Source organism: Pteropus alecto, unplaced genomic scaffold (genome assembly GCF_000325575.1).
Source record: "Pteropus alecto unplaced genomic scaffold, ASM32557v1 scaffold65, whole genome shotgun sequence".
NCBI classification, from domain to species: Eukaryota; Metazoa; Chordata; class Mammalia; order Chiroptera; family Pteropodidae; genus Pteropus; species Pteropus alecto.
This window is the reverse complement of record NW_006439191.1, coordinates 583880-600314: the sequence shown is the minus strand read 5'-3', so window position 1 is coordinate 600314 and position 16435 is coordinate 583880. Positions and strand designations below refer to the sequence as shown.

The window sequence follows — 16435 nt, the reverse complement described above, 5'->3', positions numbered from 1 at the left end:
TGTGAAGACTTTCTTAAAAATCAAATTGATCTATTCTCATATTGACTTTTTAGATCCCTCCCCTTTTATCCTCCCTTCACCCTGCCAGCCATCTTGGCAAACTGGGGAGTTCTGATAACCTTTTGTGTGCTCCATTCTTAAACATAAGCAGAGAATAGAGAATCACTAGACCAATAGGAAACACAGAATAAAACAAACGGGGAAAATACCTTTGAGAAAACCATACAAAGGTATAACTTAAAAAGAAACTGTATTCTAAGTGAAATACGAAAAGATACAGTCAAACACATGCCATATAAAGGAATATTCAGGAAATTTTAAATGCACTTGAATTTCTCAAACATGGAAGAAAAAATTTTAAATAAAAGGAGTGGAAAGAAAAGTTACGGAAATCTCAAGTAGAAAAAAAGACAAAGGTGGAAAATGAGGAAAAATTGAGAATATATGAGGTTCAATATTCTAGTAGGTGGTTTGTTTGCTGAACAGTAGATTAAACAAGATAGAAATTCTCTCTCACCCACAATAGTCCAAAGACTTAAATGATGTCCCTAGTGTATCATTTATTACTGTGCAAATTTAAATACAAGCCTGCTAGAGTGAAATGCATGTGTTAAAAATGTGATAGTTCACCATATTTGGTTTCTACCATATGTTTTTAAAACTTAAAAATATTTTTTATAACTTATCACCTCCAGCTTGGGTAGGATTCAACATGTGGAATATTATTTGAAAGTTGTAGAAATAGCCTCTCATACTATTCTGCAAAATTTTATGTTTTTCTATCAGGACTCAGCAGATTGAGTAACGAAAAGAAGGTAGATTACAAGATTGTTCCAGAGTTGGGTACTGGCTAGATAAATACCATAAGGGGAATGAGTGGGATTTGAGGTGGTTTGAGATACTTTGGTGACAGATAGTTTTGTTGATTAACCTACAATTTTTGGAAGGCAAAGGCCCATTGGAATAGATGTTTCCCAGACTGGATGTTGTCAGAAATATGGGTTATTGTCTTCAGGTCCATGCCAAAGCCATGGGAAGTATTTAGGGATAACCTCCCAGGGACTCAGGCTGAGGGCAGAAATGCCTAAGGAAGGTTCAGTTACTGTTCCAGCAAGAGAATTAGGAACCAGAATCGTCAGAATTTTGTTTCTTCCCTTGTATGTTATGCTTTGTGTTTTCCCACTGCAGTTATCATGAAATGAAAAAGGATCTCTTGCTACCCTTTGTGATAGCCAGGAAGTGGGATTTGAGGAGACCTCATTCCAGTCCATAGCAAGTCTTAGCGAAACAAAACTTCAAGAGATAGAGCAAGGGATGCAGTGTAAGAGAAAAGTAGGTCAGGTTTCGAGAGGCATATTCGGGCTAGAGTGAAGTGGGTTTGGAGAATTAGTAGAGGATGGGTTTGGGTAATTCCCCTCCCCCTGCTTACATCCAGGATTTAATTTCTTAGTTTAGTCCTCTGGTTTCTTTAGTAATTTGTGTCCCTTCTTTGCATCACTTATTTACACACATTTCTCCCCAGTTACACCGTGATTCCCCTCAGGATAGGAGCTATATTTTATTCATCTTGATTTCTTAGTCCCAGCACAGTACCTGGTACTTAATAAATGCAAGTATGAAACATAAAACACAACAAGGCTGAAGTGTTACAGATGGTAATGTTATCAGTGACCAGCACATCAGTTAAATTGCCCTATAGGTCTTTACAGAAGCTTTAAACAAGCAGTCACTTCTCTCTCTGTTTAGCTTCTTTTTTTTTTTTAATTGAAAGTGCTAATGAGAGCTCATTATTTTAGGTTATTGATGAGATTTATCGTGTGTTGAGATATGTCAATTCTACCAGAGCCCCTCAGCGAGCTCATGAAGTACTTCAAGAGTTAAGGGATATTTCCTCCATGGCAATGGAATACTTTGATGAAAAGATTGTTCCAATTCTAAAGAGGAAATTACCAGGATCAGATGTGTCTGGAAGACTCATGGGCTCTCCTCCAGGTATCTCTTATTTATATGTTCAGTTTATCTTAACATTCATACATAGTTTTATAACTTGCTTTTTTCCCCATTTAACCATATATCCTGAACTTTTCTACGTCTGTAAATATGTATCTGCAACATCATTTTTAACAACAAATTGGGTTATAGCGTTAAGCAAATTTGTCTCTAGTTTTCAATATTTAAACTACGCTCTGAATAACAACCTTGTAGCTAAATCTTTGTACATATTCATAACTACTGACTTAAAATATATTTATTAGAGTAGAATTGCTGATTGAAAAAGCTATATATATGTTTTTTGATGTTTCTAGTTAATATGCATTATCCTAAAACAGATTTAAATATACCAGATAAAACCAAAAAAAAGTCTTCATGGAACTATCCAGTTACTTTTTCAGCCCCCAGTGTATCTGGCTGTTACATTAAAAGACAGGGTACATAAGGCTATTTTGAACACTGTCACTTCTTCTGTGGTAGCTATTCTGCAAAAGTAAATCGGGTCCTAGTGCCATTATCTACTGAAAGACTAAATCGTTCAATATCCTCAACCCTTGCAAATATTTTAAATCAGGAAAAAATTTTTAGTAAACTGTCTTTTGTTTGGATTAGTTAGCTCCCTGGAGTACTCAGTGGGGTAACTGAGTGCCTCTCTGTGAGTCAATAATAAAGCCCATGGCATCTCAGCATTAATATATTATCTATTGAGTATCTATTGAGCACTGTACTATGTCCAGTGGAGACTTAAAAAAAGTGTAATATGTGGTGTCTGCTCTCAAGGATCTTAACTATTTCCAGACACATATACAGATTCAGAGTTCCATTATCATAGGCGAGAGAAATATTTTAAAGGAGTATCCATTTAAATGCCAACTGAGTAGCAGAGACAGAATCTTAAGAAGATCATTGTTCACTGTTCTGATTAAGACTTCACTAGAGGTAAGAATTGATCTGAGTCTTGATGCATTAGTGGAAGTTGGATAAAGTTAAGCAGAGAGAGAAGGAAGAATGCATCCGTCAAGGAAAATAATTCTGGTTATTTAGATGTACAAAGAGAAAATTAGTATGATGAGTTTAGGGTATGAAGAGGTCCATCTGGTCTTTTTAGAAAACCTTCAGTAGATAAGGTTTTTTAAAAAAGTAGGTTATTGGTTTAAAATAATGATTTTTATGCCTGTGTTACATTCTGTTATTCCTAAAACAGAATAGTTCCAAAGCCTACCTACACCATGTCAGAAATTCTTTACAATAATCACAGATGATGTAAGCCACTCGTTGATGACACCCCTATTGTTTAACTAAAATCGAAGCCTTTGCATATAACCAGGTGCAGAGAGAACTTAAGAACATGATACATCTGTGCTTCTAATTTGAATTTTTATGTTTGCTTATGTGAAATTAGATAGAAAATCATTATATTCTATTTTACCACTTGTATCTTCTTAGTAGATCCTAAAATGTTTTATAATGTTTTAAATCCAAGTTTATAACATTAAATGTCCTCCTCCATTTGCTGGCAGTCTCCACAATGCCACATGAACATGAGAATCAGAATTCAGACTCATTTATAGTTAAAACCAGATGTCTGATTAATCCATTCGACCATATAAATTGCAAAGAAGAAATCATCAGAAGTGTTATTATAAAGATATTCCATTTCAAAATAAGTTTTATTAATGAAGTATTACTCATAGCGAGACATTTTAAGTTAACTGACCATCTACTATTTCTCCACAGTTCCAGGACCTTCTGCAGCCCTGACAACAATGCAGCTCTTCTCCAAGCAAAACCCTTCAAGACAAGAGGTTACCAAACTCCAGCAGCAGGTTAAGACAAATGGTGCTGGTGTGACTGTTCTCAGGCGTGAAATTTCTGAGCTTCGCACCAAAGTGCAAGAACAGCAGAAACAGCTTCAAGACCAGGACCAGAAACTGCTAGAGCAGACCCAGATCATAGGGGAACAGAATGCACGGTTGGCAGAGCTGGAACGCAAACTGCGAGAAGTAATGGACAGTGCAGTAGGGAACCCTTCAGGGTCTGGGCAGAATGAAGAGTCTCCTCGGAAACGAAAAAAGGCAGCAGAAGCCATAGACTCTCTTAGGAAATCTAAACGTCTCCGGAATAGAAAGTAAATTGGAATGTGCTTCTAGCTCCAGAGGAAGATCTGGCTTCATAGCTTGAGCAGTTGTGCATATCAGGACACTGAGAGCAACATGACGTCCCTTAGGCTTCTAGGCTTTCAGAAAACTTCAACTTGAACTCTCATGACTGGGACATTCTTTTCCCGCTTCTCCTGGTTGAACTGATGCACAGAATCTTTTTACTTTGCAATAGATTTGTACTAACCAGACCTGTTCTATCATGTTTTGAGGAGTTAATTTTTTTTTCTGTGCAGATAATGTTTAAAGTAAGTTTATTTGTTTCTGCATATATGCACATTACATAAGGATCTTAAACCAGTCTTGACAGACTAGAAGTTAAGTTTAATACAGAAAATGTCCTGTTCACTTGAAAGAAAAGACCTACTTTTTAAATGGACAGTATCTTGTTTAAAAAAAAAAAAAAAAAAAGTTGACTTTTTGTTATAAGTGACCTTTGTCTGGAATGTCTGAAAAGTAGTAAATGCTTTTTGGTATTGAAGTAATGGGTAACTAAAACGGACTTCCATAGTATTGACTGTAGAAGGGGCCTCTACAGTATTGACTATATATTTTTATAAACTACTGGCAAGGGATTTATCCAGTTGTTATATCACATTTTCAGTTCTCTTTTGGGGCCATGTCCTACATTTGCATGGATGGATGCATGCATTGCCTAGGCAACTCACTTAAAAAGCTCTTGCACTGGTATTGATCTTGAACCTCTATACTTCTCCACTTTTTTAGATCAGCATCTTAGTTTACTTAAGCACTTAACATCTTCCACAACAGCTGGCCTCCGGGGGGGGAATCTGTGAGTCCATTTGTCCTCCAGTTTTACAGGAACAAGAGAGCGTTAAAGCCCTTTGCTTTCTCTCTTCTCTGCAGGGTTCAGGTACGCTGGCGAAGGCAGAACACCAAATCCCAAAGCTCTTCCTATCCATATCAGACCTCTGGTAACTAGTACTATTTCCTTACTCACCACTGTGTGTGCTCATTGATCAAATGTGATTACCAGTGGTATGAGTAAGGGACCCAACCTGTGGGATGCAGTTTTGCCACTGAAAGAAAGTTCACTGAAGAAAACTGTACTCTGAAAAAGTATTTTGATCATTTCATTTCTGGGGGATGACCCGAGGGAAGCTTTTTAATATTAATTTCACGCTTTCCTTATAAGTTTATACAAAAGCTTTAATTTCGTTTGCACTCCTGTTTTGAGCTCATAACTGGAAAAGCATGTCTTGCACTGTTCAACCTTCTAAGTGGTCACTTTAACGACCTCCAAATTATGTACAGTGGTTATTTGCCCCAGTTGTATATTTTTGAGACATTCAGCTATTACTATTCTAGTTTTATTTTAATGTACTAAATTATGTCATTATTATTTGACTGTTAGATTCTTTGAAACAGCTGTTGCCTTGGGCTTCAGTTATTTAAAATAAATTTAGGTGTAATATAGAAAACTGTCCCTTTCCAGGTGGGAGTTTGATACCTGCATAAAACCTAAGGTTTTGGTAAGTACCTTAGTTGAGTAAAAGCACAAGGTTACCATCTTTTTTATCCGTCCAACATGACATGGTTCTGCATCCTTTAGATTAACCTCACCAAATGAAACTTTTTCTTATCCATTTTTAATACTGTCCTTAGATTTCGATCGGTTCTCTGTCTACCTTTGAAACTCCATTTACAATGTAGTATGTTTTCAATGAAAAACCATAAAATAACGTCCAAGTGTTTCATGGTTTGTTGGGAAGGTAATTTTAAAATAAACAATTTCCAAAAAATATTTGTCAGCCAAGGTCATCCATAAAAGTCCCTGTCTGGAACTCATTTTCTCAGCAGGTCTCATTTATTGTAACCATAGGATTTAGCCATATTACCATACTTTGGAGGAGGCCTACTGGAATACTCATGGCCTTTAAGTCTGCTTTCCTGGTAATAGGAAGACTTTTTTAAGCAACAAAGTACATGTTTACAGGTTTGCAAAGTATGATCCTTATGCATCAAAGGGATATAATCTCAGATGATTAATAGTTGTTAATGAATATTTAAAGTTGCCTAGATTTCTTTATAAACTACATCTAGATCCCCTAAATGTATCTATAGTTAACAAGTATATTTGGCTTTCACAATAAGCATTCACACTATGAAAAGGTAGATTTTGTTGAGAATCCAAATTTCTATGGTATACACTTGTAATCACCTGTCCATAAGGTTAATGAGTTGCTCTTGTTAATGCATGAATGTTCCATAACAGTAGGAGAATAAAGCACTACAGTTTTGTTGTTTATTTTAAGTCTTAAACCTTACTTAGACTGTCTAGCTAAAACATGCTAGGATATTGCCTTGACCGATTTGATAGCTGTTACACTTGCTTTTGGATAACATAATAAATAGTATTTAAGGTTCAACAAATCACAAATTATTTTGATCAGTAAAACTGACACGTGTTACAGGAAAATTGTAAATTAGCCTCCTGAGAGAACCATCATGCCCTGGATCATACATCAGTAATACAAACGCTATAATGTTAATATTGTGTTGTCCTAGAACAACATTTCATAAAGTATTGTCACCTTCCTTGGCTGATTTTTGGAGGAGATGCCTCTATTTTAATGGGTCATCCCACTTTTATAAATTGATGCTACAACACTACAGACATAGATACACAGTGTGAAAAGGCATATATTAGAAGACTGCCCCCACCCCCTCCCCAACAGGATCCTCCGCTTATCTCCAACATGGACCTGGCTTGGTGTTCACATATTCTGAAGTATGAATTATTTCAGAACATGAGATTATAGAAGCTTTTTTCAAGCTCCTCTTGCTGTACAGAGCCTGGAAATAATGGGGCAAACAAATGTATTCAGAGTAATCGTGATGTTTTAAAAACTGTTGGGGTGCCATCAGGTCTAAAGCCACAGGTTTTGGAAGCAACTTCTTTTTGTAAAACATGTTTTTTGGAGTACTGAACTTTACAGGGGCTTGCCTTAATCTCTAGTAGTTTCAAAATGTATGCGCTGTTATTCTACTTGTTAAAATGTTAAAATATTCTATGTAGCCCCAAAGGTGGGTAAAACAGAGTATAAGTAATGCCTAAATAAATAAGCTAAAAGGTGTCACTACAGCTGGATTTTTGAGAGAAAATGGACATAGGAACATAGGCTATGAGTCATAAAAAGAATGGCACCTTAAGATTGCACTATTTTATGCATTATTTTATATGCCACTTCATCGCCTGCACTTTATCTCCAAAGAAACGATGTATGGTGTCCCAGCTGTTCCTTTTTATTAGTAAACTTTTCCTAAGACAGGGCACTTAATCCTATTTTACTATACTGAAATAGTTTCTTAGATGTGGATTCCTTCTTTGAGTTCTCTATTTCCTTAGCCATAATATTTTCTAGGATCTAGGAACTCCTTATCTTGTCAATTTCCAGCAGTATATGATTTTAATTTAATGTAAAATCTCATACTTGGTGATCAGCACGTTCTTATATCCTGCTCTAGCAATGAGTACCCACCTGCTAACACTTCTCAAACCCTCTACAAATACCATATGCTGTAAGTAAGATTTGAAGCCAGGAATAAAAGGCAGTCTGGAAGGAAACATCCTGTATAATGCAGTCTCTTGGACATGGCTGTTTCTAATATTAAATTTGATATGCCATCCAATTCTATGACTTCAGATCTATCTATATTCGTTTAACTAGTCCACAAAAGGTTACTGAGTTAAAACTACTTAATAACAAACTTCTATAGTCTACCATTCTGAGGTGAACTATTTTTTAAAAATACTAAAGTAATTACGAAATGAAACTAGCAATTGGTTGCTGCCTAAACGATCTTATTTTTAATAGCAGTCAGTAATGTACATTCATGATAAATATGATAGGCTTAAGTAATGTTGGCCTTTGCCAGTGTCCTGTGAATCTTTGTTGAATTTCTGAAATCAAAAAGTAAATCCAAGTTTTCCCTGATGTGTCTGAAGAGAATCATGGGATTTAGAAGCATATCGGTAATCTATTAGGTCCACTGCCAAAGTATACTGATCCATATTCAAAGCTATACCAAAAGTTTAGAGTGTTTAAAATTCCTTATGTGGTACCATGTCTGTTTACTTATGCTCATGAGCAACAATAAATTACCAGTTTACCTTCTGGAATTTTCATTGTTATAACCTAATTCAATTATTGGAAAGTGAGAAACATCTCCCGGTCACACAACAGGGTACGTAAATAAATGTGTTGTTACCAGTGCTACTTGTTCTCTTTGTATTTCATGCACAAAAGGTTATGGAGCTCAGCTTCTAACAAATGCCATATGAGTAGCTACCGCCCCAGGAAGCACTAGAGTGTGTCTTAACCTATGTTACGTGAGTCCTCACAGCCACTTTATGAAGCAGGTTTTGCTCTATGTAGGGAAGTTGAACTTGGGTTAAGCAACACATCCTTGATGTTACACAAGTTAAGTGCCTACGTGCAGTTTGAACCCAGACCTACCTTCCTCCAAAGCTGCTGTACTTCCTGCTATACTATATTACATTCTAAAACAGCTGGGAGCTATGAAACTCTACATTAATTCTAAACTTAGTAAAAAAAAATATATAGATACGAACATTCCATACATCCACTAGAAGCAATCAATGCCAAAATCTCTAATGTTAAGAGTAACATAACTTAAAAATCAGGAAAAGGCTAGGCTTGGAGGAGGCAACTTTTGTCCTAGTTTTTTGGCAACAGGTTCACCCTGGGCATACAGGTAGAAGACATTGTGAAAGCTTCTGGAACCTGTAATTGTGAGCAGGAGGCAGTCCCAGCAGATATGTCCGAGATCAGGTCCATAGTTGCTTTACCATAATGCTGCCAGCTAACACAAAAGCTGTGACCATCAATTCCTCTGCCTTTTCAAAATCCCTTCAAGCTCCAAAACGACATATTCAGAATTTCAATGAAATAAAGTCATACAAAACAATTTCGCCTCTGTTCCATAAAGATACATCGGTGACAGGGAATTGCTGAAAACAAAATTCTTGGAAGAGCGAACTTTTTTGATATGTGTTTTACCCACTTTTGTCGACAACTTAGATGTTCAGAAAAGAGGTCACAGATGACTATGCTGAAGGATGAGGGCAACAGCAGCAGTATCAGTTCTCCCAGCACCATCCCTTCATTCCAGTCATCCAGGTATCACAGAAATGGAAAAATGAGGGCTGCTGCTGTATCCCCCCTCTGCAGAAGGTAGATAAGGATGGAAATCTTTATTTCTATATCCTTCAGGTGGTTCATTTACCACAAAATAAATTCACACTCTTATAGAAACCAAGGATCTTTGACAATATTATTGCTTTTCTTTGAATGATGTCTCCTTTATTTATGAACTTCCCTGTGTTAATTCCTGAAACAATTCCTAAAGATGATTCTTTTGTCCAGAAAAAAGGTGTCTCAATTTGCTAGTATACATTCCTCTGGTTTTAGTGAGTCATTTCCTCAAATCAAAATTATAGGAAATTGTGAGGAGAAAAATACTGGAATGGCGGATGTTTGAGCAGAAAGTACAAATTATGACCGAAGAAGAAATAAAAATGAAGAACGAACTTCACAAAATAAATTCTGGTCATGGAAATACAATCAATTAAATAGGTTCCAAATTTCTCAACTTTTACGTTTCCTTTCAATTTTCCCCTTTTCGGATTGCACAAAAGTCAGTTTCTAATTGCAATCTGAAGCAGCAGTGGAAATAGTAAAAGTGGCTCCAGCAACTCAAAACCTAAGGTGTGTCCTTCTTTCTTAAGACTAAGGGAAAACCTGAGCCTTCACAAAGCAAAGCAAAAGAATATTTGGTGGGGAAGAAAAGGAAGGGAGGGCTAAAATGCTTGCTCTTCCTTTGGTGGGTTGGCGTAATCTTATAAGAAAGTGCTTCAGCTCTTTTGAGAATCAGTTTCTAGAACCTTAGGTGCTGCCATGGTAGCTGCCTTCCATTCCCAAAGCAGCTGTGAAATGCAGCTTGTGTCATCTTTGTAAGAGGACAATAAAGGGATGAATGTCAAGGTGTTAAACCACGGTGCCCAGCATACAGTTTAGCAAGTAATAAATAATAAATAGTGGTGATACATAGATATATTCATATGACGTTAAGGACATAGAAATACAGATCATATGTATAAGACACATTGACTGCATGTGTTTTCTTTAGGCTCTGCTTTAAATACACACACACACGCACACACACATCTGTGCAAATTGTTTTCTGTGCTTTGAAAATTCTGTGCTTTTTAAGAACAGAAACCAATTTGTGTACTCTTACAGGTTTCCAGCTTCCTGAAGAAATTTATTTTCAATCAGTCTTAGTGTTGGCATCTCTCAGAATATTCTAGAACAAAAAGAGAACTTGGAGATGATTTAAGGTAATACTTTTTCATACCTGGGGTAACTGTGATTTGCACAGGCCACCTGCCTTGATAATGGCAACTCAGGGTCACTTAGATCTCTCCCAAGATTCACAGGACTTTTCTTCATTCTGCCCTAAACTGCCTCTTGGAGGGTCACAGGACAGAAACCAGGCTTGAACTGCTCATCCTTCTCCACCTTGCTCTGAGAGGTCCGACAGAAGGAAAGGGTACCTTGAGCTACACCTGGTAGACTGAAGACAGGGGCCTCTTCAGAACTCCCTGCACCTTGACACACATGTGTCAAGCACATTAAGTTATGAGTTCAAGACCCTCCCCACTGAACAGATTCCAGAGCAATTCCATTGAACCTGTGGATCAATTTGAGAGTACTGCCATCTTACAATATTAAATCTTTCAATCCATGAACATGGAATGTCTTTCCATTTATTTAGGTCTTCCTAAACCTCCTTCAACAACATTTTATAGTTTTCAGAGTATAAGTTTCACACTTCTTTTACTAACTTAATTCCTAAGTATTTTATTCTTTTTGATGCTATCGTACATGAAATTGTTATTTAATTTTTAGATTGTTCATTGCTAGGAGAGAAACACGATTGATTTTTGTAGGTTGATCTTGATTCCTGCAGCCTTGCTAAACTCATTCATTTGTCCTAATTTTCTTTTTAGTGGGTTCTTCAGGATTTTGATATACAAGATCATGTGATCTGTGAATGAGCTAGTTTAACCTTTTTCTCACTGATCTGGATATCTTTTATTTCATTTGCTTACCTAACTGCTCTGGTTAAACCCTCTTAAAATTCACATGGACTCCCAAGAGACCCCCCAAAAGCCAAAGACAATCTTGAAAAGAAGAACAAAGCTGGAGGACTCACACTTTCTGATTTCAAATCTTGCTACAAAGTTACAGTAATCAGATCAGTGTGATACTGGCATAAAGACAGACACATGGAACGCAGCAGAGAGTCCAGATATAAACTCTTGCATATATGGTCAATAATTCTTGACAAGGGTGCTGAGAGCATTCAATGAGGAAAACAGTCTTTTCAACAAAAGGTGCCAGGAAACTAGATATCCACATGTAAAAGAACAAAATTGGGTCCTTTCCTAAGACCGTATACAAACATTAACTCGAAATAGATCCATGACCTAAATTTAAGACCTAAAACTATAAGACTCCTAGGAGAAAACATAGGGTGAAATCTTCATGACTTTGCATTTGGCAATGATTTCTTGGATAAGACATCAAAGGCACAAGTAACAAAAGACAAAACAGACAAATTGGACTTTATGAAAATGAAAAAATTTTGTGGATCAAGAGTTAAAAGAGAAAAAGGCCACCCACAGAATGGGAGTAAATATTTGCAAGTCATGTATCTTATAAAGGATTAATAACTAGAACATATGCAAATTTGGCAAATTTCTTTCTATTTTTGACTTTTAATTTTTTCCTACTGAGGTCAGAAAACATACTTGGCATGATTACAATCTTTTAAGTTTTTTTCAGGTTTGTTTTATGGCTGAAAATGTGGTTTATCAATGTTCGTGTGTCCCTGAGAAGAATGTGTGTTGTGCTGTTTTTGTGTAGAATGCGCTATAGCTATTTTTCAGGTCTAATGGGTTTACAGTGTTTTCAAGTTTTCTATTGCCTTGTGGATCATCTGTGTAGTTGTTCAGTTCATTATTGGAAGTGGGGTACTGAAGTCTCCAGCAATTACTGCTGAATTGTCTTTCTGTCTCTTCTGTTCTATCAGTTTTGCTTTATGTATTTTGGGGCTCTGTTCTTAGGTGCATATCCTATTGGATTAACCCTTTTATCATCGTAAAACATCCCTCTTTATCTCTAGTAACATTTTTTATTTGTTTGTTTGAAAGTCTGTTGTGTCTTATATTAGTAAAACTACTCCAACTTTCCTATGGTCACTGCTTGCATGACATATCTTGTCCCATTATTTTATTTTCAAGTTATTTGTATCTCTGAATCTGAAGTGTATCAATCGTTACCATATGGTTCGATGTTATTATTATTTTTTAATTAATTAATTTTTATGGTGACATTGGTTTTTTTTTATCTTGTCTGTCAATCTCTGCCTTTTGATTGAATTGTTTAATCTACTTATATTTTGTTATTATTGATATAGATTTACATTTGCTATTTTACTTTTATTTTCAATATGACTCATGTATTTTCTCCCCTTTATTCCTTTGCATTAAGTGAATATTTTCTTCTGTAAAATTTTAATTCCTTTTATGATTTTTTTTTTTTTTACTATATAAACGTTCTGTTATGTTCACAGTGGTTGTCCTAGGACTTACCATATATATATTAATTTAGAATATTTCAAATTTATTCTAAATTTATTCTAGATTTATTTCCTTTCCCTCTGTTTTGTGCTATTATTGTTAAACATATTACACCTATATATTACGAATCTAAAATACACTGTTATAATTCTTTATATAATTTGATGCCTGATAAAGAGACTGAAAGAAGAAAAAGTATACGCAGAGTTTGTTACACTAGCTCTCTTATTTAATGTTTCTAATGAAGTTCTCTTCATTTGTTCCTGTGGATTTGAGTTACCATCTGATGTCATGTCCTTACTCCAAGGTAGCTTTGTTACCATCACATCTTTTGTGCTGTTATCGTCAAATATTTTACATTTCTACATGCTATAGGCCCAACAATGCAAATTCTCATCACAAGAAAAAAGTTTTGTAACTATATATGTGACAGATGTCAACTAGACTTATTTTGCAATGTATACAAATTATTGTTGTATACCTGAAACTACTATCATTATGCCAATTATACTTCAATTAAAAAAGAAAAATTTTTGTATATTGATTTTCCATCTAGCAACCTAGCTAAATTCTTATTTTATCCTAAAAACTCAATTCAAATGGTTTTTCTATATTGATATTGCCATTAGATACTAAATTGTATCAAACCTTTTTTCTGCTTCATTTGAGATGAACATATAATTTCCTCCCTTAATATGCTTTTCTATCAATCTTGCATTTCAGTTAAGTTGAGAGGCAGCCAGGAAAAGGGCATCATTTCCTAGCTTTCATGGTAGAATCAGAGAGACTGAACCTCACAGAGACAGAGAGGCCCTGCCTTCTACGTGGTGCTTGAACAGGTAAGACTGGATTATACCTTTACAGGAAGTGTCTAAATTGATGGGCTCAAGGACTAACCCACAGAATCCTATACAACCAACCCCTCAGGGATGAGGAAAACAGCTGAGAGACATCATCCCTTCAAACAAGTGAAGTCCAGAAGCTTTGAGAAGGCTGTGGCTGAAAGGGACTTGGAGTTTGAGGGAGACAGGACCACTGTGTATGATGCCCCCCAACTGGTCAGCACCAGATACACTGAGACAAGCAAAGCAGAAGATGGAACAGAAGAGGTGTAGTGTTATCCCCACCACACTGTCAGCTTTAGTTACAGACAAATATGGGAACTGTTCCATCAATTTGTTGTGCCGGTTTTCTACTTAATAACACATTTTAAAACAAGAAAAGATAGTTCTTGGCAATTAACTACTGACTGGAAGAGTTGTCTTTTATTTGGTGTCAAGAACAAGATGACATAAAGTTATTGTTATGATTAAGGTTTGTTTGAAGTGAATAAAGAATGTCTTCTGTAATTACTCTTCTATGCATTAAAGTTGGCAAAGCTACCCACAGGCTACTACCTTTCATACCATTATTAGATCTCAACTGTGTCATCATCAAAACAATCTTAAAAATGAATTGCCCATTCAAAAATAAATGGAAAATGAAAACTCTACATGGAAGGACACTTTGATTTCAGAAATCTGATCTGAAAAGTACCTCATCCAAAACTTCCTAATGTCATCAGAAACTACTGGGACTCACCGCGGCTTTCGCAGCAGACTGGATAGTGTCTTTCTAGAACTGGTATGACTGCCTGAAGACAAATCACCTGGCAAGAGTAAGAAAAAGATATGAAAGCTAAATAACACATTAAGAACATGTTTAAAAAGTACAAAATAAATAAACATACCTATGTGTAATTAAAATATTTGTCAATCCCCACAACAATGCTGGAGCCGATTTTTTTCCCTTTTCTTTAGAATGTCAAAATTCACATTCCATTCGAATATGAGGCAAAAAGAAAAAAAAGGGTTAAATGAAAACATTCCCTCCCAGCCTTTCCCTGCGACTCCCACTTACTGTCCTATACTGTAATCATCTCTTGGATGTCTTTCTAAACATATTTTATGCATATCCAAGGAAACATATTATACACTCCCCCACACCTGGTGTTTTGCATATATTAGTACATCTTGGAGATCAATTTATACTAACAAAGAACTTCCTCTTTCTTTTGACTGGTAGTTAATTGTATGGTTAATTGGCCCGCCATATCCATGGGTTCTGTATGCATTCAACCGAGGATTAAAAATATGTGGAAAAAAAGTTATACTTTTGCTGATGTGTACTAAGTAGTTAGGTCTCCCCATGGTCTGTGTCTGTACTGACTCAACATGTACAGACTTATTTTTCTTGTCATAATTCTCTAAGCATTGCAGTATAACAACTATTTACATAGCATTATATTAGGAATTATAAGCAACCTAGGGATGAGTATTCAGGAGGATGTGCATGGTTTATATGCAATACTATGCCATTTTATATAAGAAACTTGAGCATCCAGTGTCTTAGGAGGTCTGAAACTAATCTTTCACAGACACTGAGGGGTAATAAATACCATAACTTTTTGGTTTGTTTTTAGTTTAGTGAGGTTTTCTTCTACTGGTATGACTCTTGAAAAGATATGAACTTAAAATAAAAACTAGTACAATATATTATTATCTCATGAAATTAACAATTTAATATTGTCACATGTCCAAGCGATATTTGAATTAAAATATCTCCTGTCAATTTTTAAAAATACTTTGACCTTTTGAATCAGAATCAAAATAAGGTCAATACACTGCAATTGGTTGATATGTCATGTAAGCTTTTAACCTGTTTCCCCTCTTTTTTCCCTTTGTATTTTATTAAAGAATCTATAGTTTCCCACAGTCAGGATCTTGCTGATTGCATCTCTGTGGTGCAGTTTAACATTCTCCCCTGACCTATTTTCTATACATTTGCAGTTGGATCTAGGAACTTGATCAGATATGGGTGTGTGTGTGTGTGTGTGTGTGTGTGTGCGTGTATGCGCGCGCGCGCGCGCAGTGTTTTTTTATCACGGGGCACATCACGTTCGGTTTTCTTCCATTTTGTAATCTTAGTCAAAGTTTCTTTTCTAATGGAGAAGTGGTAACTAATTTTGAAACAAAACGTCCCCTCTCAGGAAGAGGTTGTGGTTCAGACGACTTCTGTGACGGACGGAAGGTAGAGAAGCATCCGTAAGGGAAATGGTCACACTAGAATCATTCGGGCAAAACAACTAGTTTCTCATCAATTCTCCCTCATTAGTGTTTTCTTTTTTCTTAAACAGCTTTAACCGCCACACACTCCGCATTTTTTCCTGAGGTATTATTTCCATGAGGTAGTCAAAAAATAACTCAGCGAATTATTCGCTTTTCAAAACTAAAACGTGGGCCGGCGACCACTTACTAACGACCAAGGATCCCGGTGACCAGGCTCCAGCCTTCCCGGAAGCGCTAAAGCGGAGCCTTATTTAACTTGAGACCTTTCCTTCCTTTTCCACCTTTTCCCGGGCTCGCGTGCGGACCCCGGGCAGGATGGGGCTGAGGGAGCGGGACTCGCAGGAACTCGGCTTCCCAGTCGGCGAACGAGTCACAGCACTCAGAACGCCGCGTCAGCAGCGGCGGAACGCCAGGCCGCGCGCGCGGACCCCGGAGGGGCTCGCACCCAGGAGCGGAAGGGCTCGCACCCAAGGCCCGCGGCGGCC

At 36.6% G+C, this 16435-nt stretch overlaps 1 protein-coding gene and 1 long non-coding RNA gene across 2 annotated transcripts in view; one reads left to right on the top strand and one right to left on the bottom strand.

Annotated features, from left to right (window-relative positions):
* Positions 1-8389, top strand: part of FBXO28 (F-box protein 28) — a 24946-nt gene extending 16557 nt beyond the window's left edge. Inside the window, exons 4-5 of the mRNA XM_006916206.2 lie at positions 1797-1992; positions 3730-8389. Coding sequence (XP_006916268.1) covers positions 1797-1992; positions 3730-4124 — 591 coding nt within the window. The 3' untranslated portion in view covers positions 4125-8389. The remainder of the gene's footprint in view (positions 1-1796; positions 1993-3729) is intronic.
* The window catches only part of LOC107195957, a 20833-nt gene extending 4398 nt beyond the window's left edge, over positions 1-16435 (bottom strand). The window contains exons 1-2 of the long non-coding RNA XR_001517268.2: positions 16138-16435; positions 14425-14491 (exon numbers count right to left, since the gene is read on the bottom strand). This is a non-coding gene — a long non-coding RNA (uncharacterized LOC107195957). The remainder of the gene's footprint in view (positions 1-14424; positions 14492-16137) is intronic.